Below are 26158 nucleotides of genomic sequence, written 5' to 3'. Positions count from 1 at the left end.
CATAAATTTAAATTTCTAGAGGATAAAAACTGGATTTTTTTTATGTCCAATTATATCTTACCTGATTGTAAAGTCATAGTAGAAGAGAAGAGGAAGGTACCAGGGTTCAGGACACAGGGTATTAGCCAAACATCTTTGGAGGTGAATATTAAGCATGCAGCCAGCTTTCAGGTTTGTTGTATCAAAGTGGGAAGACTGAAAGGATGTGGTATTTTCCAAAAGCAAGGTGTAGAGAAGCACTTAGCATATCTCCCATTCTGCCATTATTTCTTTTACAAGTTAAAATAGTAGTGCCAAACTGAGTTATCAGGATCTATTAGTATGGTCCTTGACTGAATTAATTTTACTTTTCATAGGAAAGAAGTGCACCTATGGACACAAGTGCAAATACTATCATCCTGAAAGGGGGAGTCAACCTCAGCGATCAGTGGCTGATGAACTTCGTGCCATGTCTAGAAATACAGCAGCCAAAACTGCAAATGAAGGAGGACTGGTGAAAAGCAACAGTGTTCCCTGCAGTACAAAGGCAGACAGCTCCTCTGATGTTAAACGAGGAGCTCCAAAGAGGCAATCGGATCCAAGCATAAGAACTCAAGTCTACCAAGACCTAGAGGAAAAGCTTCCCACCAAAAACAAATTGGAAACCAGGTCTGTACCTTCCTTAGTCAGTATACCGGCTACTTCTACTGCAAAACCCCAAAGCACTACATCTTTAAGCAATGGCCTTCCATCTGGAGTTCATTTCCCACCTCAGGATCAAAGACCACAGGGACAATATCCTCCAATGATGATGGCAACCAAAAATCATGGAACGCCAATGCCTTATGAACAGTATCCAAAATGTGACTCTCCTGTTGACATTGGATATTATTCCATGTTGAATGCATACTCAAATCTGAGTATCTCAGGCCCACGAAGTCCTGAAAGGCGTTTCTCCTTAGACACAGACTATAGGATAAGTTCTGTAGCTTCTGACTGCAGCAGTGAAGGGAGCATGAGCTGTGGGAGCAGTGACTCATATGTAGGGTACAATGACCGGTCGTATGTCAGTTCTCCTGATCCCCAACTAGAAGAGAATTTGAAGTGTCAACACATGCACCCTCACGGCCGCCTTAATTCCCAACCCTTCCTGCAGAATTTCCACGACCCCTTAACTAGAGTGCAAAGTTACAGTCATGAAGAACCAAAGTACCATCACAAACCTCCTCTTCCACATTTGGCTATGCATCTACAGCACCCAGCTGTGGGCGCCCGGTCCAGTTGTCCTGGCGATTATCCCTCTCCTCCAACTTCCACACACTCGAAGGCACCACATCTAGGGCGGTCCTTGGTGGCCACCAGAATAGACAGCATTTCTGACTCTCGGCTGTATGACAGTTCTCCTTCAAGACAAAGAAAGCCTTACTCCCGCCAGGATGGGCTGGGAAGCTGGGACAGGCAGGGGTATGGGATTGATGCATATGGCTATCGGCAGACCTATTCCTTGCCTGATAACTCCACCCAGCCATGTTATGAACAGTTCACCTTCCAGAGCCTACCTGAGCAGCAGGAGCCAACCTGGCGAATACCGTACTGTGGAATGCCACAAGATCCTCCCAGGTATCAAGACAACCGAGAAAAGATCTACATCAATCTGTGCAACATCTTCCCACCTGACCTTGTGAGAATTGTCATGAAAAGGAACCCTCACATGACTGATGCCCAGCAACTAGCTGCAGCCATTTTGGTAGAGAAATCACAGCTGGGTTATTGAAAGATGATGCATCTTTGTGGTGTTTAGTAGTTTTTTGTTCAGCTCAAATGCTGAGGGAGGTTTGCTACAATAGCACATGTGATCTCCTTCTCAGCAAGGAGGTTATATAGTATCCATTTATGTGAAATACTGTATCATGGAATCTGTATGTATAGCCCCACATGGCAGAAGTATCACGGATTGCTTTACATTCAAACTTTTTTTTAACATTTCCTTTTTAAAGCTATATCCTTGGCTGGAAATTTTTCCAGTTTGATTTAATAGATGTTTCTGTGATCTTTGATATTAATCTTTGGTGCATCAGGGGTTTATAATGCAGCACTTTTTATCTTTGTTTCATGTTTTATTAACTTGGTGTTTGTCTATCAATAGCAAGCAATTAACAATACCTTCAGAATGTTGAACATTTTACTAGACCTAGCAAACTATTTTTTCAAGCCAAGCTTCATGGAATCTTTTACAGCTTTTTAAGTTATTTTTATTTGGGGAAAGTGGGCTTCTTTGTGCTATAATCATTATTTATAGAAACAAAGATAAACTACAGCACTGACTTTATATTTTAAACAAAATATAAGTTACCAGTTAATGTTGAAATGAGTAACAGTATATATTAGAATGATTTACAATATGGCACTTTTCATTGTTTTTTGTTTGAATTTTTTAAGTATTGGTTAATTTAATATGGTTGATTTAGAGGAAAGCAGATGCAATCAATGGAAAAAAGTTTCCATTTTTTTATGAATAAGGCAAAAGCCGTTAACTGTTACAGTTTAGAGCTTTGTTATCCAGCTATGATGTGCTTCTGACAGTAAACACGGAATTGAATTCCTAGATTCCCATTAACTTGTATTTTTAATGTGTTTGTCTTTTTGTTTGGGGGCACAAAAGTACTGGATAAAATAACCCTTTCACAGTACCTGCCTGTTTTTTAATGAATCTAATTATTCTCAATGCAACTTTTATATTTAATATACTCTAGCTTTCCTGCTATTTATCAAGGCTGGCCTGCAGTGGTTTTCTGTGTTGAGGATATGCAACATTTATTGATACTGCACTATAGATGGAGGAGTTGTGTAAATGGTAACTTAAAACTTTTGTAAGATACTGTATATTTTCCATTTTCCTGAAGGTAGTTTTTTCGGGGGCCTGTTATATTATTAAGGCCAGATTCTTGCCACAAATAGTGTAGTTTTAGATGCAGACTAAAGTCTGTTCTAGTATTAGTAAGGGATATTTCTGGTTTCAAAGTCATGGGTTTTGCTAGATGTGATTTCATTTTTGTTAGAAGACAGATATTTTGATCAATGGCAGACAGTTGAGTGATTGACATAATTTCACTGTTGCCTCCAGTTTTTTAATTAACTTAGTGTAACAGACTCACTGCAGTGTTTCTCTAGTCTGCCTAGATGCCCGGGTAATAATGACTATTCTACATGCTACAGTTTGAAGTAAAGCCCTGAAATACCAGAAAGTACCTTTTACTGTTGATACAAATTGTATCTTTTTAACTATAAGAAATATTTTGATTTGTAGATCTAGTTAAAACACAAATGTGTAACTATGATTAGACTTTTGGGCAACATTTTATCCCTTATTTAAATACAAATTTTTGAAGTAAAATTGAAGTCTAGAATAGGGTAGAAAATAAAAGTAACAATTTAGGTAAATACGAGTGTCTGTCTTAGTTTTATATATTAAAATACATTCAATAAATTTATTGGCATTTTCTTTCCCCTAAAATTTATCTAGTGTTAACTTAAAATAAAGGTAAAATGCTGCCTGAAAATAATGTCCAAGCACCTTTGACTAGGATAACATTTTCACTACTTGTGTGACACTGTGTGTTGCATGAAGTAGGATTTGGGTATACAGTAAATGCTTCTAAAAGGCATTGTGCATATTGACATATCCAATAATCTGAACCGTGTTCAGCAAACTTAATTCAGGAAAGTGGTGTTCTATACAATTATTGCTGTTGTTTTTGAGGAAGTGTGGCACCAAGCTGTACCCACAGAATAAAGAGGTTGCCACACAAACCCATCTGAGTGGTGTTTGTCTGAGAGGGACCCTACTCACTTGTGATATTGTTCTTGATTTTGTCTTCACTACCTGTAGAACAAATTTAGATGTATAGGCTAATCCAGTGCCAAACAGAGAGTTATAATGTGTAGTAGCTTTTATTCTAATTATTCTAAGACTTTTTTTTTAGTGTAAATCATTTGAAGTTTCAAACTTGGCTTCCATTTTCTAAATTTAGCATTTTAATTATTTAAAGGTTTTGCCAAATATTACTAAAGTTACTTAATGAGCTCTTAGGTGAGTACATCACACCTTGAATTTCACCTTCTAATGTTTTAACTGTCTGTCATTACTTCATTCCATGGATTTTAGATCATGGAAAAATAGAGCTTTCTGCCACCTGTCCTGAAATGAATAGCTCTGAACAACCTTTGCTGAAATTTTTCAGTATAACTGAGTTCAAAAGATAGCAGTTTGGTGGCCAACTTGGGTTCAATCCTCAGCATCCCATGTAGTCCCCTAAGTACACTAGGAGTGATCCCTGAGCACAGAGTCAGGAGTGGCCTAAGCACTGCCAGGTGTGTTCCCTCCCCCCAAAAAGTTAAAATTAATAAAAGATATAATTTCTCTAATGCCAAATGAACACTCTGTTCCTTTTCTTTTTCTTTTTTTAACACCATTGTTTTCAGAGCTCATGAACCAAAACCGCTATTTAAATAGAAAAAACTTTTATTTATCTAAAGCAATAAATGAAAGAATCCATCATTAAAATTCATAGCTGACCCCAACTTTTGTTTAGCTAAAAACTAACCCCTAATTGTATGTTTTACCAGACCTGCTAATAAGTAACAGAAGAGAGGTACATTAGTAATTGGTAAAATTGCCAGAAGTGGCAAACTAATAGAAAAGAAAGGATTCAGATTGGAATTTTGCCCCTGAATAAGTGACAGTTGACTGTACTTTACACAGTAATTCGCCAGTTCGTTGTCTCTGTGTCTTAGTACAGAGGGAATAGTACACAACTGGCCAAATACTGGCCCTTAGTATTTCTTCCTTACTTGCATGTGATATGTAAGTTTCCAGTCTCCTTTTTTATGATCTCTATATCCTAATAGTTTGTCATTGACCTAAAGAAATGCACACTAGTATAAAATATTTGATACTGGTGGAAACTTGAACTTTATGTTTTGTGAAAATTCATTTATGAGAATATGTAATATAACTAAGAGCATTTATACATACATACATACATGCCTACATATTTGTTATGAAGTATTAAAAACTGGGAGGGTATGAATTTTTTGCTAGTTAACTTTCCACAATGGACCTGTTTTTCTGAGTTGTGGCTGACCAAGTCTGAGTGTGGATAACCAATGATAAGACTTAGAACCACTTGAAAAGAAAGCAATTCTTCACTGGTTTTATTCCTAGTATTTTAAAGTATTTTGATAATTTTAATAGAATGTGTAATTTTAAAACACAAAACCTTAAAAGTAGCATTAACTATATAAATAATTATTTAACATGTCTTTTATGGATGTATCTATATGTATATAGACAGTAATATATTTATGAAACAAATATACTTTTGATGATATTGTAGCTACTAGTTAGTGATGGATAGGAGGGTGGCTCTGGACATGGATTGAAAACTGCAACAGTTTTTTCCTTGATTTAACGACATTTGCCCTAAGGCATATTTGGTTTACAGTATACTTTTCTATCCAACTTCCTTATTCTAAATAAGATAAACCATTTTCTGACCATTCTGTTATTCCCTATGAACAGAATTTGTTTTATCCATGTTATTCTTATTGAATAGTCCTGGATAATTCCTAAGAAACTGCAGTCAGATTTTTCCAGGAAAAAAAATCCTTATTACAAAACTTTATAGATAGGAATTCAGATAGGACATTGAGCTCCTCCAATATACATCAACAAATAAGATGAAATATGAAATACATGAACTACATTAGAATAAGAGAAGGCAGAATGTTAATAAAAGTAAAGAAACAGCCATTAGATTTATCTTAAAAATGCATTTGGCTAAGAGTTTACAAATGTTTTCTGTAAAGATTAAATAGTAATTCAGGCTTCAAGTACCATGTGGTCTTTAAGACTATTCACCTCTGCCCACATGAAATGAAAGCAGCCATCAGCAATATGAAAGTGAATGGATGGATGTGGCTGTCTGCCAATAAAGCTTTCTTTACAAAAAAGTCAGCTGACCTGGTTTGGCCTGTTGACCAGTTTGTTGACCCATGCTCTGGAGGGAAAGGAACTGGTTATTAAGCAGCAAATCCTGAAATAAATATAAGAACTAGCAATTGTATTTCAGTAGACTTTCAGAGAATATCTATTAGTTATTGCTGGTATTTAAAATATTTTGATAGTCATGTTAAGCATTTAATTCATGTGTTTTTTACCTGATCACTCCCTTTACTTAGTAGAGATTTCTTGTTTGGTCATGCCAAAAAGGATTCTGTGAAAGATGTTTTAATAAATATTGATATTTCTTCCTGAATTTTGTATTTCTATTGATAAGAGGGAATATCCCTTACCTACCTTTGTTTTTGAAGAATCTCTTAGATTTTTTTAAAATCCTGTGCAATCTGAGTATTAAAATATAACCAAAAATATTTCAGAGACTTAATTTATCAATTACATTTTTCTGCCGAATTTTTTATTTCTTAAAAATAACATCTGCCCTTCTTTAAAATGGTTTTAAAGAAGATACTTTGTAATTTCATATACTATAGCTTTATTCTGTAAGATTAAAACTGTGAGTGGAGTAACTGTAAGCTGTAATATGAGTGTATTTGCTGTATTGTGACTCTCTGTAAGAAACAGTGTATCACTACTTTCTCTGTCCAAACCTCTACTGTAGATATTTTTATACACCTTAGGACTGTCAGTGGTGAATAGTATTCTTGACATGATCATGTGTAATTTTTAATTCATTGGAAATACACACTGCTGAGCATGTTTATTCACAGTGCTTTATAAATTGTGTTAACACAGTAACATTTCCACAAGTACATTAAATAGTTTTGAATATTACGACCCACTTAAGTAGTTATGCTTTCTTTTAAATTGGAATAGGACTCTAATCTTTTATAGTGTTTACTGTTTTGAATGGTTATTTATTAAATTGTGTTAAACTGCTTTTTTATTTCTATTATATCTTAGAAGTAGCTTTTTCACTAAGGTCCTTAGGCTTTCAGATTTTAAAACAATATTAAGAACCACTTAGCACTTCTTAAAAATCTGTGCATGTTTTAGTTTTATGAAATTTGTAAAATTTTACTCTTTAAACCATGTACCAAATTTGCCAATTTCCTGTCCAGATATTTCAAATGAATAACATTTTCCATTTATTAAAGTTTTTGACCCTTTCTTAAGGCAGTTTTTGTCTCAAGGATAAAAGAACTGGAGAGCACTGATTTGTTTTTATAAGAAAAATGTTTTGGGTTTCAGTTTTTTTCAAATTATAAATTTCCTACCTAATTTTGAAACAGACATTTCTGCAGAGATCACATTACAAATAAAGCAGCTTGATGATCATATCTTTTCCTTTTAAGTTTTTTCTCCCAGAATTAATTATATGCTGATAGTTGAGTTTCCACCATGGTCCTTTCAGACTTAAAAGACAAAGATATATTTGAGATCCTAGTTGATAAACTGATGTGATTTATCTTTGGTATGTGTGTTTCTATGATTTCTATAACTCCCAGAAAACAATAACTAGAAATCATATCAAAACAGCAATGTGATTCTGCCAGTGAGAAAAAATATTAAATTTCATTTTTCAGATGGTTGTTTTAGTTTGCTGAAGAAACTGACCCTCATGCAGCAGTACAGATGCTAAATAAATAAAAGCACCCTCTAACCTCTAACCTAAGGCTTGCCTGCATTGAATCAATTATTTAAATCTGAATCTTCTGTGTGACATTATTTAGTGTATTAGTCCTCTAATAATTCCTGTGAAGTACTTACTCTTCTAACAATTTTCTAACAGTGATTTAACCTAAGCTGTTCTGGCTTTGCTGTGAAGTGGAACTGCTCCACCTCCCAGGACATCATGAGGTCAAAATGTACACAGATATTTCTAATTTTCTGTAACTCTTCTTGCATGAGTCTATATCTTAAGTAGTAAGAACTTAATATCTTACTAATACCTCTCTTGAGTTGGCTCAAATTCCTTTTCTCATGCCCTCCGAGGAACTGAATTTGAAATACGGCCACAATTCTGGGTTGGGCAGCTGGAAAGATGGTACAGCTTGCCAGAGGCACTTGCCTTACCTGTGGCTGACCCAGGTTTGATCCCCAACACCCCAGATAGCCCTCCAAGCCCTACCGGGAGTGATTCCTGAGCACTGTCTGGTGTAGTGGCAAAAAAAAAGAATTCTGAGTTGGTCTAATGATTATCATAATGTAACTATGATTCTATGTGAGTGATAACACTTTTTATTTTAGTTTCCCTCTTTATGAGTTTTCAGACTTTTGCTTATCTTTTTCCTAAAATCGCTGTTGGCCATGTTCAGTCCTCACCCCTCCTGCACAACCTCACTTTTCCTTACCCCGCACCTCCATCCCGCTTATCCTAAATTATTTAAATTAACAAGGGATTTTATTGAATAACAGAGAACTGTAGCACTGTCCTCCCGCTGTTCATCAATTTGCTCAAGCGGGGCACCAGTAACGTCTCCATTGTGAGACTTGTTACTGTTTTTGCCACAGGGAGCTTGCCAGGCTCTGCCGTGCAGGCAGGATACTCTCGGTAGCTTGCTAGGCTCTCCGAGAGGTGTGGAGGAATTGAACCCAGGTTGGCTGCGTGCAAGGCAAACGTCCTACCTGCTGCTCCAGCCCAATAGAGAACTAGCAGTCAGAAAACTTAATCCATCCAAAGTCACTCTCTGATAAGGGAGAATGAGTCGAGAATCCAGGAGAACATTAGCTTGGGCTTCAAGGGTTACTTGAAGCTAAAATAAATACTTCTCCCCCACTTTCCACCTTTGTCTAAAGAAAAAGAAGTCACACACACACATGGATGAAACAGTGATGTTTGGGAAAGGGGGCGGGGGGACTAAAACAGTAATCACAGTGGTGAATTTATTTAAAACAAAATACCTAGAGTTAATTGGGCCTCATTAGCTAAACATTTATACTTATAAACATCAGTGTCTTAGGCTCAGATGGAAATTTTGGGTTTGGTGTTTGGGCCACACCCAGCAGTGCTTAGAGCTTACTCCTGGCTCAACACTCAGGAGTTACTCCCTGTGGGACTCAGAAGACTAAATAGTGTACTGGGCATCAAACCCAAGTTAGCTGCATACAAGGCAAGTGCCCTACCTACTGTACTGGCCCCTCATGTGGAATTTTAAAACCATGGCACTGCACTGTAGCACTGTCCTCCCGTTGTTCATCAATTTGCTCGAGCGGGCACCAGTACCGTCTCCATTGTGAGACTTGTTGCTACTGTTTTTGGTATATCGAATATTTTGGCAAGCCATGGAGAGCTTGCCAAGGCTCTGCCGTGTGGGCAGGATACTCTCGGTAGCTTGCCGGGCTCTCTGAGAGGGGCGGAGGAATCGAACCCGGGTCAGCGCATAAAAGGCAAACCCCCTACCCGCTGTGCTATCACTCCAGCCCCTCCAGTACATAGGCCAACATTTTTAAAGATCCTTTCCCCTTCATATTGGAGCAAGAAAAGCCTCTTCAACAAGTGGTGTTTGGCCACTATAAAAAGAAATGAACTCAGACCTCTTTCACCTCTTTCACCATGCACAATAGTCAAATCAAGATACATTAGAGACTGAGATATGAGACCAGCATCCATAAGTTACACTGAGGAGAATACTGGCCAGACCTCTCAGTGCCTCTGAATCTAGCAACAACTTAAAGGATGAAATGCCACTAACCAATCAGGTGGAAATAATGACAAATAAATGGGATTAAATTAAATTAAGAAGCTTCTGCACCTCAAAAGAAATGATAACCAGACTACAAAGCCCACAGCTTGAAGAAAATGTTTTGCCCACCACATATCTGATAAAGTATATAAATGACAAAATATACAAATCACGAGCAGAACTCTACAAGAAAAAAAAAATGGAGCTAAGATGGGGCTGGAGCGATAGCATAGCGGGTAGGACATTTGCCTTGACATAGCCGACCTGGCTTCGATTCCCAACATCCCATATGGTCCCCCGAGCACCACCAGGAGTAATTCCTGAGTGCAGAGCCAGGAGCAACCCCTGTGCATAACTGGCTGTGACCCAAAAAGAAAAAATAAATAAAAATGGAGTGAAGAGATGAACAGAAACTACCTCGAAACAGATTTTTTTAATACTTCAATTTGTAGTTCCGTTTTTTAAAATCATATTTAAATTTAAAAACCATATTGGGGCTACATTAAGCTCAGTGCTTGGAGGTTACTCTCAGTGGTGCTCAGAGGACCATGTGGTTCTGTGGATCGTGTGTGTGTGTGTGTGTGAGTGTGTGTGATGCTGGAGATCAAATCAAAGGCCTCAAACATTCAAGGCTTTGCCACTGAGCTACATTCCCAGTCCCTAATTTAAAAAATTCAAATAACATTTTAAAAGATGTGTTCCTTTACGCATGTAACCATCAACTTAGACATTAAAAGTACAGCCTGTGGAGCTGCACACATGTAGAGATGGGAAACACAGTCATAACTATATATGCTCCTAGGTTGTAATGACTAAGTTAAGTCTTAAAAGCTAAGGTAGGCCCAGAGTGTATTAGACATTTTACGTAAATACTGGTTATGTAAATACTGGGTAGTTAGACACATAGTGATTTTCAGATATTCTCAACAGACCTTTCAGCATCTATATGGCTATGTTGTGGAAGAGTTTGATCTTTAATTACCAGTGTGACATGTTATGTGTTTTTTAAGGTGGTATTTTCTCATCCACGTCGAAGAAATAGCTAAGAGGACAAAGAACCTCCGGCTCCGGGCACATCTCTTTGATTCCACTGTTCTTCCTGCATTAACATATGCCTCAGAGACCTGGGCCCTACACAAACAAGATGAGAACGCCATTCAGGTCTCCCAAAGAAGAATAGAAAGAGCTATGCTCGGAATATCACGTTTCACTCAAATGAGAGAACGAATCCGGAGTTCTGACATCCGTCGACGATCAAGGATCAGGGACGCTGTCTCATATGCCAAGGTGTCAAAAATCAGATGGGCTGGTCACGTAATGAGATTTAAAGACGACCGTTGGACTAGAGCTGTTACTGATTGGATTCCACGGGATGTCAAGAGACCGCGTGGCCGCCCACCTACCAGATGGTCAGACTTCTTTGTCAAGATCATGAACGATCGGTTTGAGGCCCTCCATGTTCCCGGAGCGAAGAGATGCCATTGGGCTACACTAGCACGCGACAGGGACAAATGGAGACGTTACTGGCGCCCGCTCGAGCAAATCGACGACTAACGGGAAGTTAAGTGATTAAGTGATTAAGGTGGTATTTTAACTCCAAAAGACTCTTTCTGATGCTCCATTTTCTTTTGATTCCCCTCTGCCACCACCACCACCATTAGACCTATCTTGGTTTAAGTTTTTTTATACAGCATAATCAGAATATGGGAAAATAATGATAATAAAGCTGGTAAACATTCTCAAATCTCACAGTCCTGGAATGTACTGAACCTTCCTAAGGTTCACTTCCCTCAATAAACCTCAATGTACCCCTCTCCTGAGCAAAGTGACAAGAATGTCACCATGAGACCCTACAGGATCTGACAGCATGGCTGCTCTGGGGTCGAAAGGGATAATTCACTTTTCAAGGAAATATCAAATGAGATCAAAGATTCTCTTCGGATATGCTGTATCTCCTGACGCACTGCTGCTCTCAAAGCTGGGGGATAATTTGGCACTTGTAGGAAGACCACTCACATTTGAGGATTCAGTACAATATAAAAATTAAACTTAAATTACTGTGAGTATTAAAGGCTTTGCCACTGAGCTACATTCCCAGTCCCTAATTAAAAAACTTCAAATAACATTTTAAAAGATGTGTTCCTTTATGCATGTAGCCATCAACTTAGACAAAAGAAATTAAAAAAAAACTAAGCCTCAAAAAAGGTTAAATCATTTTCTCAAAGCAACCCTTCTTCATGTTTCTAAAATTCCTTACACCACTTCACTGCAAAGCAGTTTTATCAGTGGGTTCATGAGCATCGTTGATATGGGTTAGTTTTTAAAAATTGAGATCCTTGGCACATGACATCCTGGCAGTATGGGAAAAATAGGAAATATGAATCAAAACTCTTCTCTACCTCAAACCTCAATGCCAATCTGTTGTTTTATTTTGGAGCCGTGCCCAGCAGTGCTCAGGGATCCGCTGGAGGGTCTCAGAGAGCCAAAGAGGATGCTGGGGATAGAACCCAAGTTGGCTGCATGCAAAAACATGCAGAGCTAGTGCCCTACTCACTGTGCTATAAATCTGGACCCTGTTTTTATGTGGAAACAATCATGACAAATATAGTGTCCCTCTCACTAGAGGATTACCTAGAGATTTGTCCTTAGGCCCATTATGTCCTTGGCCCAAGACACAGGCTAGCTAACCATGACTTAGTGCTGAGGACCCCAGGAAAACCTATGTCCCATACACTGGACAAGAAAATCTGGTCAGTGTGTTGATAAGCAGCTACAGGGTCTGGACTTTGCTCCCCCTCCTTAGTATCTTACAGTTCTAGTAATAGGCAGGGTATTCATACCTAAAATTTCTGATAATGCACTGAGTTCTTAAATATATTTTAAAATACCACACTGAAAATGAAATGAAATGAAATAAAATACCACAATGGGCCAAAGAGGGCATGTTGACTGCATGCTTTGCATACGGGAAGTCTGGGTTCAGTCCCTGACACTTCATGGTTGGTGCCCTGGCCACGAATAGGTGTGACACTGAAACCAAAAGAAATAATCACACTTAGATTGCAGACTCTTGAAAATGCCCCTCACAAACATAACTTTTCATGATGAAGCATGTATCATTTGTTTTTCCCATGCTTTCTACTGACATTATCAATTTGAATTAGAAACAGGAAAACTAGTCTTCCCACGTTCCCCAGAGAGCTAGTAAGATAAAAATCCTAAAAGACAGGAAATACAATGATACAATGTTTAAAATGCATTTCCTGGGGACACACCTGGTGGAGATAGTTCAAAGGGCTGGATCACAGGCTTTTGCATGGCAGTGGCCAGTTCCCATCCCTGGCACAGTTTCCTGACCATCACCAAATGCGCTCCCAAATTTGACCCCAAAAACCAAAAATAAAATGCACTTCCTATTCAATCCTGTATCTATTTTGGGGGGAAGGGATGAGAGGGGAAGGGATGAGGGGGCTGGTGCACACCCAGCAATGTTCAGTTATTTCTCTCTGAACTCAGAAATTACTCGTGGTCGGGCTGTAGGGGAGAGGGGGGTGGACCTATGGGGGTCAAACCCAGGTCAGCTACACACAAACCAAGTACTTTACTTGCTGTACTACTGCTCAGGCCCTCAGAGTCTGTATCCTCTCATCCAGAGGTTAATGTGGTACAACCTCAGAATAAACCAGTCATACTCAGGAATCTCACAAGTGCCACTTTCAGCACCAGTTCACACAAACCTTTTTCATCATCTCAGTCTTCAAAGTTTTCTATGCTTTCCAAAGATGTAACTATCCATATAAAAAGATTAAGAAAGATGGCAAATACATTTTCGTGACTATGTAAAAAGCTAAGAGGATGGAATTCCTTGCAGCTCCCAGGACATTAAAAGGATTCCCTGCTGGGCTGGAGCAATTGCTACATTGGTAGCTGCAGAGTGATAATACTGCAGAGTGAGAATAACTATGGTTACTACCACCATAGGCAGGGGTGCTCCAACCCTGGGCATCGCAGTCCAAAGAAGAACCAAGAATGCCAGCCAGGAAATGCACAATCAGTGATAATACTGTGAGTAGATGGGAAAGTTTGACAGAGGGAGTAGCCTTGGATCTTTTGGTCACAGGGGTTGACTGCATTTCAGAGCATAAAATACAAAAGAAGAACCCATGTCCAGAAGCACAGAGGCCTAACCAAGCACCATCTAACTGCGGAGGTTTGAAGTGGTCAAGTCAATTAATTCAAGAAGAAGGAGAGCAAGATGAGCTGTTGCTTCCTTCCTTGTTTCTCTTTTACTCAGCTCCCTCTCCCTGAAGGCACCCTGATTTGCTCCCCACAGGTGACCCCACGATTATAGCTCCTGAAGTCATTTACTTTTGGATTCCTTGCAAATAGGCAAATACAATATTTATTGGAGGCCAGTAAAAAAAAAACAGATTTTCCAACAGTAACCAAACAATAGACTACAATTTTGTTGTGTTTGGGGTTTATTGTTGTTGTTTGGAGTCCACAAAACAAAAAGAGGGCCTACTCCTGGCTCTGCACTCTGGGATGCTCAGGGGATCATTACATTCTGCGTGGGACATGACCAAGGCTACACCACGCAAGGCAAGCACCCTACCCACTATACTATCATTCTCGACTGGGAGACTGCAACTCTGAAGAGGAGAAAACCAGAGGTTAGCAATGGGAAGCAGCTGCAAATGTCTGATGCCCGTGAGGATAAACCAAACCAAGAGGACAGATATGTCAGAGCACAGACCTGAAGAGGGAACAATCCCCACTGTTTACGGAAGTGGGTCTAGATCAGCCTTTTACCATAAGGTCACCCCTACAGAGAGGCCCTGTACCTGGAGCCTGGCAAGGAGCAGCACACAGCCCACCTCACTGTCCCGGACCCTATTCACTCCTCTTCCCAACTTCACTCCTGCACCCCAATTCTCTCCCCACAGAGCCACAAGAAGGCTCCCTTGAAAACCTAAAGAGGGCCTGGAGCTTGCCTAAAGAGGGTGGCTGGCGTATGTAGCATGCAGGAGGCCCCAATTCTGTGCCTGGCACCCCTGGGTGTGGCACTCGAGGCCCCAGCACTGCACTGCTGGCCTGAGCATGAACCTGGGACCACCAGCACGAACCATGGGCCATGGACCACAGGCCACAAGCATGAACCAACACCCACGAGTCATAGGCCATAAGCATGAACCATGGACCACAGGCCACAGAGCACAGGCCAAGAGCATGAACCTTGGGCCACAGGCCAAGAGCATGAACCATGGGTGTGGGCCACGAGCCACAAGCATGAACTGGGGGCACGGGGCAGTCGCGGATCAAAGAGTGACCCCCCACAACCTCAGCACAACGCCTGGGAGCGCCCCCAAAGCCCGCCCGTCACTGCCCTGCTGGGTCTGCAGGCCTGGGCATGAGGCTGCCCTCAGGACTGATGGAAACTTTTCAATCGTAAGATTCAGGACCCAAGGCGTCAGTTGGCCGTGGCCTCGGGGTCTCACGGCTGCACATGCCCCAGGGGGCCGAGGTGTCCTTGGGTGCTCGGCCTCCCTTCCCGACGCGGCACAACATGGCGCAACACCAGGCCCGTCCCCGGTTCCCACCACGCTCACCTCCTCCCGTGGCACATGCGCTGGCTGGCACCCAGCCCCGGCCTGGAGGCGTGGTTTTCTCTCCAGCCACAAGTCCTCAAAGAACAGCGCTGGGAAGAGAAAAAGCAACCCACGTTCCCTCAGTCGTCGAGGTCCTCCACGGCACGACTCACCCACGAGGGGAGCGGGACGCGCAGGCCACGCCGGCCACGCCCACTCTGGGAGCCACGCCCACTCCTGGAGCCACGCCCACTCCAGGAGCCACGCCCTCCGTGGAACCACGCCCACCTCCCCTGCCCTGAGAGCCACGCCCACTCCCACCCTGAGAGCCATGCCCACCCTCCGAGCCCTGCCCTCTCGTGGAGGCACTCCTACCCTGGCACCACGCCTACCCTGGGGGTCACACCTGCCCTGGGAGCCACGCCTGCCCTGAAGCCATGCCCAACCAGCTTGAAGGCCAGTGGGCTGTCTGGACCCACAGGTGAAGGCCAAGGTAGAAGAGAGTAGTACAATCCTTGGGGCTGACAACATGCAAAAGGAAGAGGCGTATGCAGCTAGTGATAAATGAGGAGAATCCCATGAGATGCAGGGAGGAACTGCGGTGCATAACAGGTGGGGTGTGACAGGGAAGGTTGAATGCAAGTGGCCTTTCAAGAACTGGCAGATATTGGGGCTGGATCAGTAGTGCACCGGGTGTGGCACTTGCCCTGCATGTTACCGACCTGGAATCCCAAATGGCCCCTTGAGACACCACATACTCCCACATTCTCTCTCTCTCTCTCTCTCTCTCTCTCTCTCTCTCTCTCTCTCTCTCTCTCTCTCTCTCCCCCCCCCCCCCCCAGGAGTCATTCTGGAGCACAGAATCAGGAAAAAGCCCTGAGCGTTGCAGGGTGTGACACACCCCCCTAGAAAAAGAAACTGTTGAGTGTATTGCAGTATTTAGTATATAAAGCCAGACACTAAGAAACACTGCACAACTGCATTCAAAGAAAGGAGCAAGCCTGTGAAACCTACCCCCTCATTAGGATTTCTGGAGTTGCTCGACCTTAAGGAAACACTGGGTTTTAACAGATGACACTGGTACATGCCGGTTTGTAAAGGTACATCATGCCGTGCACTGATCTGTAAATGTATTTCATTTCACTGAAAAAAAATTCCAATCTACTGGATTTACCTTTATTTAAAAGTCCTGATTAGATGTCCACTTGTGCAAAAGACAAAAGTTCTACCCACAGTAAGCTGAACCTCTTGAATTCTGTTTTTAAAACCAGCCCCCATTTGGGGCTGATTTATGGCTGGCATTGATTCATCTTGTGTTCTACTTAGAATAGAAATGAGTATCATCCATAACCATTTGTTTCCCCCCCAAGGCTGTGGGCTAGAAGAAGATATTGATTTATAAGAATTACTCATACTGACCAGCCCCAGTTTAGCAAAGGACATCTAGCTGACTCACATAGCCTTGAGAACATTCAGTGCTGAGATTGAAGGAAGCAATAACTAGAACTTCTCTCAGCCAAGCACTCCATGGGTTTGTATTGGTGGTCCCCTGGCCATCAGCCACAGGGTCACCTGAGAACTTGGTAGAAATACAGATTCTTGAACCTTACCCCTGACCGGAAGTTCTGCTTGGAGAACAGCATCCCAACTGTGTTGTGTTTGTTAGGTTATTTTGAGTTGTTACTGCACACACATACACAGAGTGGGGAATCAGGGTCACATCCTATGATGCTCAGGAGCCCCCAGCACTACTCCCAGCGTGGAGCTTTATCACTTGAAACCCACCCCCCCAGGTCTGTTTGGATTTTATTTTGGGGGGAGATAGAGAGCAGCATACACAGCAGTGCTCGGAGGCAATTTATGGACCTTTTTGGGGGGAGGAGGGTAACACCCAGCAGGTTATTCCTGGCTCTGCACTCAGGGATCACACCTGGAGGTGCTCGGGGGCACATATGGGGAGCTGGGGATTAAACCCAGGTCGGCCACATGCAAGGCAAATGCCCTACCTGCTGTACTATCACTCCAGCCCCTGTTCTTGGTTCTATACTCAGAAATAAGTGGCCACTGGCAGTACCTGAGGGACTATATGCAGTAACCAAGGATTCGAACCAGGTTGGCTCCATGCAAGGCAAGCCCATACTTTCTATATCCTCTCACCAGCCCTGTTTGTGGGGATTTTGTTAAAGCCACATTAGTTTGAAACATTTTATAATTATTCAACATACAGTATTTTGAGTCTGGCGCCTTAGACCACTCGGCCATCCTGACACTGATAGCACAGCAGTAGGGCGTTTGCCTTGCGCGCAGACAGCCCAGGTTCGATTCCTCTGCCCCTCTTGGAGAGCCTGGCAAGCTACCGAGAGTATTCAATATGCCAAACACAGTAACAAGAAGTCTCACAATGGAGACGTTACTGGGCCCGCTCGAGCAAATCGATGAACAACGGGAGGGCAGTGATACAGCATTTTGACTGAACATCCCAATATCTGATTTCACAAATCCTCCAGTGCTCATTACAGTAAGAACCCCTATGCTGAGTCAGTTGAGAATTAAAGCAAAAGAATAGTTAATAACAGCCATAAAACTTCCCTGTATTGTCAATAAATCCAGTACTGGAAAATATGGTTTTGGACATCTGGCAGCTGGGCTTTTAATTCTGAACCCTACATTGGACAGACTTACTCTTCTTAAGAGGGAGCCCTGACACCACAGCACGGAGGTGGAGACCATAGCATGCCCTTCCTGTGAATAGTCAGCACCCTAAGGAAAAGAGCATAGAACTGTAGACAGGGACTCCTCTCCAAACCCACCAGTCAAGCAGCTCCCCTCCATCCCCACCCTGGGGTAAGCAGGGGCCAAGAGCTGCAACCCCCAATACGTTTCTCAAACTTCGATGTGGATTCTTAGGGATTCGAAATGATTTACTTTTCTTTTTTTTATTTGTTTTAGTTTGGGGGCCACATCTGGCAGTGTTCAGCACTTATTTCTGGGTCGGCATTCAGGAATCACTCCAATGATACTCAGAGGCCCATATGGGTCCAGGGGTTCAAATCCAGATCAGCTGTTCAGCCATGTGCAAAGCAAGTGCCCTGACCACTGTACTTTCGGCCCCACTTTCACTTTCTCCCTTTTGTTATGTTTCTGTCAGCATTGCTTCATGACAGCTGAGGCCCAGCAGTTTTAGGGAGGCTGGGGCATTCTTCTTCATAGCCCTGTCTGACCTAGTGAGAATAGGCCTCTTGTGGAAAATGGCTTCTTGTTCCTAAGAACAAGTTCTTCCTTAACCCATCTGACCTAGTGACAGTGAAGGCTATGTTTTCTGCCCTACACAGAAGCCCAAGAAGAAATCCAGCCTACAGGATGTAAACTTGAGAGCTGATGTATTATGTCCTCAGAAGGCCTTTGACTTATCTTTGTCCTAATGTCTTAGTAACTGAAAAGGGCACTTTATAACTCGTCTGCCATTTGGCCATCCATGACCCTGCTCTTTTGCATTAAAAATATACTTCTTCTTTTCAGATAGATGAATCAGAGGTCCAAGGAATTAAAGTGACTTATCCTGGGTCTAACTGATAACTAGTAAGAGAGCCTGCCCAGGTTTGACCCACAGTCATGTACAGCTCTATTAACAAGACTGTGAACTTCCAGCTATACAGCATGATCTATATTTGGGTCAATCCCTTTTCAGTATAACTGGAAGCAACTGATAAGTTGTCACTCCTCTTTACGTAATTTTCTCTGACTCATACGTCCTGGCCAGACAAATCAATGTGTCGGGAAGGTTTGTCTGGTGGTTGGTAGTGTCACCTAGCAATGTGCTGTAGGAGGTGGCAGCCTGCACAGAGACTTCCTTATCACAGAGAGACCTTGAGTTGGGGCCTTCTTGGTGGGTCTATTAGAACAGGAAAGTAAGAAGAGAACCGACATGATCATTCAGATGGTTATCTGATCGGGGCCCAAAGGGCTCCTCAGGACAACTTCCTTCATTGCTTCCAGTAAATGGTGTTTTTAAATATAAATATCATCTGTCAAGGGCTGACCCACCTGTTGTGGACCCCTCCAACATCCAGTTCTGCTATTCTCTTTGGGATTAAAAGGTTTTGGAACCACTTTCCATTATAGTCAAAGAGACACCTGACAAACAGCTCTTTGCTAGAAAAAACCAAAGCAGAGTGTGTGGTTATCGTCTAAGTTAAAACTGTGCCTGGTAACCAAAGTTTTCAAACAAATTATCAGAATGTTTTAGAAATAAACACACATGGTACTAGAATAAAATCACTGTCACTGCCAAATAAGATGTTTGCTTATGTGTCCCCTTTAGGAGGAAACTGTTCCTAATCAACTAGACTTAGTATTTACTTTTCCTGAGAAAAATACCAGGTTCAGTGGGAAATTGAGTATCATGTTGGTATATTTGGGGTTGTTTTCTGGAAACTCTTTAAGAGACAGCATTGTGCCCAGTTAAGTATTCGCCCTGATTTCCAGCAGAGGAAGTTCTTAAAGGATGTAAGAGTGATTATTAAAATGGCTGACTCACGTCACAAACTGTCACCCAATCTTTTACACTTCAGCCCTTGGACATTCAAGCCACCTCAGAGTGCCCAGGAATAGTGTCACCTGGTGAATTAATAATGCTGCTTCACTGGGGCTGGCGTGATAGTACAGCGGGTAGGGCGTTTGCCTTGTATGTGGCCGACCTGGATTCGATTCCCAGCATCCCATATGGTCCCCTGAGCACTGCCAGGAGTGATTCTCGAGTGCAGAACCAGGAGTAATCCCTGAGCATCTCCAGGTGTGACCAAAAAGCAATAATAATAATAATAATAATAATAATAATAATAATGCTTCACATCCCAGTTCTGCCACTGAACTTTTGAAACTCCTTTCTCAGCACAAAGGCCAACTTCAAATCAACACTTTGGTTGTATCTGGGGGTTGAACCATACACAGAAGTGCTCAGGGACTATTCCTAGTTCTGTTCTCAGGAGTGACCTCTAGCAGTGACCAGGATACCATGTGTGGTGCCAGAGATTTGAACCAGGGTCATGGCCACAGCCACATATGAGGCAAGTGCCTTACTCACAATACTATCTCTCTTGCCCCCAATGACATTAGAGAGGGTGAGAACCTAAGATGTGGTAAGCCAATGCCCCTGGTAGAACAATATCTTGAGAATGTGGTCTTCACTGCCTATTTGCCATCAGGATTCAAAATCAAGTGGAAAGGAAGAAAGCACTAGACTGGTGTTAGAATATATTTATTGCTACATATATACAAGTATACAAACAGCCCAGACAAGAAAGGGAATGTTGCATTGATTCCTCGAGATTCCACAGATATACACAAGTTATCAGAATCGTACATCACTGAGTATGCTCTTAATTCAAAGCCCAAAAGAAGTTATGGACTTTTTTCTTTAAAGTGGAAATTCTTAGAAATTCTCTCCATATATCCCTCTATACAAGCTAGTCATGCAGAAAAAATAGTGGACTCTGAGAATCTGATGCCTTTAGCTTTGGGGATGGTGCCATGAAGATGGGATGCTGGCTTGGGACTGTAGGGTTCAATCAGTGCAGAAATCCCGGGTCCATGCCCATCTTTCCAAGGTCTGACCCTAGGAAAGGCAACAAAGAGTGTTGGAGAGAGACAAATAGCTGGAAAGGGGGAAAATGGTACACTGAGATATGGAGAGAACCATCAGCAAAAGCCCTGGTTGAGGGAACATTCATCCATCTGCTGAAATTCTAGACTTGGGGGAGATACACAATCAGAGCATCAGACATGTATTGGTAGGTCCTTATCTTGAAGTTAGCCATAAATCAGGTGCCAGGGACCTGAATGAAACACAGAAAATGAACAGGAAAGTTAATTCAGAAGAGGAAAACAAAACATAACTATCATTCAAATGGGTTGAAAAGGACATGACCCCAAAACACCTTTTCACCCCAGTTATAGGAAGGCAGTATGAAACTTCTGATGAAGAATGACAGTAGTCACCCCAGTTATAGGAAGGCAGTATGAAACTTCTGATGAAGAATGACAGTGGTTACAAGGGCAGGAGAGATAGTACAATGGGTAGGGCACTTGCTTTAGCCAACCTGGGTTTTATTCCCAGGATCCAATATGGTACCCAAGCACTGCCAGTAGTAATTCCTTAGTGCAAAGTCAGAAATAACCCCTGAACACTGCTGGGTGTCCTCCCACTCCCCATCATACCCACCCCCAAAAGAAACAGAATTGAAAAAAGAAACTAATGACAGCATTGGGAAAAGGACTGGAAGACCACCAGAAGTACCATGTCCTTTTTCTTGGATCAATAACATTATCAACTACAGGAGGGGGTGGGGTATGACAGTCCTTCAGAGTCTACCATCAATGTGACATTTCAAACTGAATGACATGTAGATTCCAATTCTTTTGATTTTTTAATAAATTCATCTCTGGATAATTCAACATCTCTATCATTTGATCTTGACTTTTCTAGTGAGTCATGCAGAAATCTTCTTTGCCTACGTCTGATGACAATAACACAGAGTCAAACTGAAAAGATTTGTTCTAAAAGACAAGAAAATAATCAGATGAAAATCAATTAAGGAAAAAATGTGGAACATCGTGGACCATAGAGATAGTGCAGCAGGTAATGTGATTTGTCTTGCGTGTGCCCCACCTGGGTTTGACCTCCAGCATTCCGTATGGTCCCCAGAGCCTGCCAACAATAATGCCTGAGCACAGACCCAGGAGTAAGCCCTGAATACCACCATGTGGTCCCCAAACAAAAACAAACAAAATAAGTAAAACATTACACAAATTTCAATTTGCAGGATTTTACAAATCAGCAAAAAAAACAGAAACACTGATGTAAGTGATAGTATTGAAAGAGAGGGATTAAAGATGGATGGCTAAAAGTCCTGATTTCTTTCTATGGAACACATTTCAACCAACGATTTTGGTTCAAATTGCAGGATAAGGGTAATTGGGTTCCATGAACTCAGTCGCGAAATTCCTTTCCAAACAAATGAATGAAAATGAATACATGTCATATCCTTTTTAAGTGGATTTTGAAACTCTGACAATATTTTGGTAGTATGATGTTAAATTCATTTTAGAATAAGCACCTATCAAGGTCAGAGATGCAAATAATTTTTGTTTTAAATCCCCATATTCTTACAATTTTGAGCGATAGCACAGCGGGTACGGCGTTCGCCTTACAAGCGGCCAACATGGCCGACCCAAGTTCGATTCCTCTGCCCCTCTCGGAGAGCCCGGCAAGCTACCGAGAGTATCTTGCCCGCACGGCAGGGCCTGGCAAGCTCCCCGTGACGTATTCGATATGCCAGACACAGTAACAACAAAGTCTCCAATGGAGACGTTACTGGACCCGCTCGAGCAAATCGACGATCAATGGGAGGGCCTTTTAGAAAAATTTTTAAGTTTATGATGATCATATATTCTACACGATAAAGTATTTTTTTTTTTTGCTTTTTGGGTCGCACCGGCGATGCTCAGGGGTTACTCCTGCCTTTGCACTCAGGAAACACTCCTGGCAGTGTTCGGGGACCATATGGAATGCTGGGAATCGAACCCATGTCAGCCACGCGCAAGGCAAATGCCCTACCCGCTGTGCTATTTCTCCAGCCCCCAACACACCATAAAGTTTTCTATTTTATAAAATGAAATATAAAAAATATATAAAACTTTATAAATTCACATATAACTAGAGTTAGGTTTATAAAACCACAAAAGTCTTAATCAGCAAGTTGAAGGAACTCAAAAATTCCATTCAAAATCTGTAAGGTCAAGTTCATGTGTATGGTTTTGTTTCAAAATGAGATGGCTCAGAAAAAACTACTTCAAGGCTTAGAGAAATAACTCAGCCAGAGCATTTGCCTTGCATGTATGAAGCCCTGAGTTCACTCCCTGAGTACAGGGAAGGAAAGACAGAAGGAAAGAAAGAAGGGAGGGAAGATTTTTTGGTCCCACAAGCAATTTCTGATCATACAGCAACCAAGTGTTAATGTGGGCACCATTAAAAGGGGTGACCTCTGGTGAGTTTCACAACCAAAATGATTTGTGAATGCCATAGCCAGAAAATTGACCCTCTAGTGAGCACCTGTATGAGCATCAGAACCATCAGTTGTGAACCTCCATTAAAAGAGAGCCCCAGGGGACTGGAGCAATAGCACAGCGGGTAGGGCATTTGCCTTGCATGTGGCTGACCGGGGTTCGAATCTTAGCATCCCATATGGTCCCCTGAGCACTGCCAGGAGCAATTCCTAAGTGCAGAGCCAGGAGTAACCCCTGAGCATCGCCGGGTGTGACCCAAAAAGAAAAAAAAAGCGCCCCAAAGCGTACGTGCACAAGCACCACAACTAAAGGAGTACAAAGCTCGTTGAGTCTGTGGTCAAGTGTTCAAGCATCACAGACAATAGACACCTCCCATCAAGCCCCTTGACTGAGCATGTGTGCAAATCCCAATCATCATGACAGCAACAGAAAAAATGATGAAAGGAAGGGGAGGATGTGAATAAATAAATAATGAATAAAATTATGGAGCAAACTGGATTTAAAAAAAAACCTCTATCAGAGAAATTAAAGAGTTTTAAAACAATCTATTATTCTGGGAATCAGGTTAATCAATGGTTTTTAAATCTTTGAAAATTGAGTTGAATGCATGACACTACTTTGGTAGAAGTCAAGTTCTACCCAGCATGGCACTCGATGTTAAAGTAATCTGGGCTTACTCTCCAAGCCTGTGTTCTCCCTTGAACATATATTTCCCTTGCCTGTCTCTATGTATCTTTGCTTGCTTCTCCACCCTGGAGTACCCATGTTCTCTTCTGAACATGTGCTCACTGTCTTTCTGAAAAGTATAATAAATTTTATTATTTATTATTTTATTATAATGAAACTATCTGGATGCACTAAAAATAAATAATCTGATTATTTTATAATAGGGGAAAAATCTTTCAGCAACACTTATGTGTCATGTGAGCTTAATTCTAGTATCCACTTCTCATCAAGAAGCTGCTTTCACAGAGGTAAGAAAACAAAGGGGCATGTTCCATCAGCTCACAAAGAGATGCCCGAGAAAAACTTATTTTATTAAATTTCAGATCTCAAAATCATTCAGATGGAGAAAGATGTCCTTGATCAGCAAAGAACCCAAGAAATTTAAACAAAGGACGGAGAACCTGAAGGTGTGAAATCTGAAGCTCTCATGGTAGACTCAGGTTCAGCTCCTTGAGAATTGATGAGAATGAAGGCACTGCACTGTGGGTGAACAGATTCAGGAGTGCTGGGTCCCGCCATCACCCTGGCCTCAGACAGGCATGGCAGATACCCTGGCAAGGTGGGCCAGCTCTGATTGTACTTACCTCGTGAGGGCAGGAGTCTTTTTCCTCCTACATTTGTTTTATACTGCTTTGGCAAGAACGCATCTGGAATAATGCATATAGTTTGGGTCCCCACCTTTCAAAAGAGACATCAAGATATTAGAATACATGTGAAAAAAAGGCAGAAGGGAGCCTACTGGTATGAAGTGGCAGGGACACCCTCATCAAGCTCGGCTGTAAGGCCATCTAGGTCACCAAATTGCCAAAATGATTGCCTCCTTAATATTGAATGCCCGGCTTGTTTTCCTAATCCACTTTCAAATTTCCATTATTATAATGTGAAATTAAGAATACCTTTAGGCCAATTAGGTAGGGGATGAGGTAGGGTGGGGGTGGAGCGAGAGAAATTGGGGACATTGGTGGTGGAAAATGTACACTGGTGGAGGGATGGGTGTTCGATCATTGATGACTGAAACCCCATCATGAAAGCTTTGTAACTATATCTCTGTCACTGTCCTCCCGTTGTTCATCGATTTGCTTGAGCGGGCCCAGTAACATTGTGAGACTTGTTACTGTGTTTGGCATATCGAATACGTCACGGGGAGCTTGCCAGGCTTTGCCGTGCGGGTGAGATACTCTCGGTAGCTTGCCGGGCTCTCCGAGAAGGGCGGAGGAATCGAACTCGGGTTGGCCATGTTGGCTGTGTGCAAGGCAAACGCCCTACCCGCTGTGCTATTGCTCCAGCCCAACTATATCTCAGGGTGATTTATTAAAAAAAATTTTTTTAAAGAACAGCCTTAGAACTAGGGATATGGCTCAAGTGCTAGACATGTGCAAGGCCCTATGTTCAATTCCTGGCACCCCATGGTTCCAGAGCACTGTTAGGTCCTAGTAACGCCCAAGCATTGCTGGATGTGGCCCCTATTAAACAACTTTAAATCTCCGTATAAATACATGCTAGAATTCTAGTGGTTGCAGTATCTCAGTAACTCTACACAAACTAATTTCACAAGATCTGTGAAGTCATGCACATGAAGTCATGAAGTCATCCCAAAGCCATGCACATGTGAAGCTTTGTCACTATTACGCTAAAGATAAAATTTTATATTTTGTGTGGGTGAGGGGTTTCTCTTTTGATTAACCAAGGCACTATTAAAACATCTTTCAGGCACCAATAGACTCACCAAATATTTTGCGGTGCTAACTTTGAAATCAACCGCTGCCATATTTGAAAATGCAAATTCTGAGGACTCAAATTCTGCAGACTCAAAGATGGGGACGGGGGTGTTAAAACAAAACTACCTTCCCCGCAAGCATGCTGGCATTGCCATGGTGAGACTTAAAAGACTTCACTCGCAGCATCACTTTCTCTGGTCTGTCTATTTGAGCTGATTCCCCTGCCATTCTCATTTACAGTCCTTAGAGATACCTTCTGACCATCTCCCAATTCACCCCCAAATCACAGTTAACACAAAGTGCTGAGTCAGCCACGCTTTTCCATATGTCAGTTCTCTGGGGATAGCATTTTCTGCATTTCTAGGTTAAGCAATTAGA

General features: G+C 41.9%; 2 protein-coding genes across 2 annotated transcripts in view; one reads left to right on the top strand and one right to left on the bottom strand.

Moving 5' to 3' along the window:
- Positions 1-4103, top strand: part of ZC3H12C (zinc finger CCCH-type containing 12C) — a 56231-nt gene extending 52128 nt beyond the window's left edge. The window contains exon 6 of the mRNA XM_056107682.1: positions 357-4103. Within this exon, the coding sequence (XP_055963657.1) occupies positions 357-1753 (1397 nt within the window). The 3' untranslated portion in view covers positions 1754-4103. The remainder of the gene's footprint in view (positions 1-356) is intronic.
- Positions 4104-20513: 16410 nt separating this feature from the next.
- Positions 20514-26158, bottom strand: part of RDX (radixin) — a 74393-nt gene continuing 68748 nt past the window's right edge. Inside the window, exons 15-16 of the mRNA XM_056107491.1 lie at positions 24647-24740; positions 20514-21106 (exon numbers count right to left, since the gene is read on the bottom strand). Of these exons, the coding sequence (XP_055963466.1) occupies positions 24674-24740 (67 nt within the window). The 3' untranslated portion in view covers positions 20514-21106; positions 24647-24673. The remainder of the gene's footprint in view (positions 21107-24646; positions 24741-26158) is intronic.

This window comes from Sorex fumeus, unplaced genomic scaffold (genome assembly GCF_029834395.1).
Source record: "Sorex fumeus unplaced genomic scaffold, SorFum_2.1 ptg000169l, whole genome shotgun sequence".
Classification (NCBI taxonomy): Eukaryota; Metazoa; Chordata; class Mammalia; order Eulipotyphla; family Soricidae; genus Sorex; species Sorex fumeus.
The sequence above is the reverse complement of the archived record's forward strand: the minus strand, read 5'-3'. Positions and strand labels throughout refer to the sequence as shown.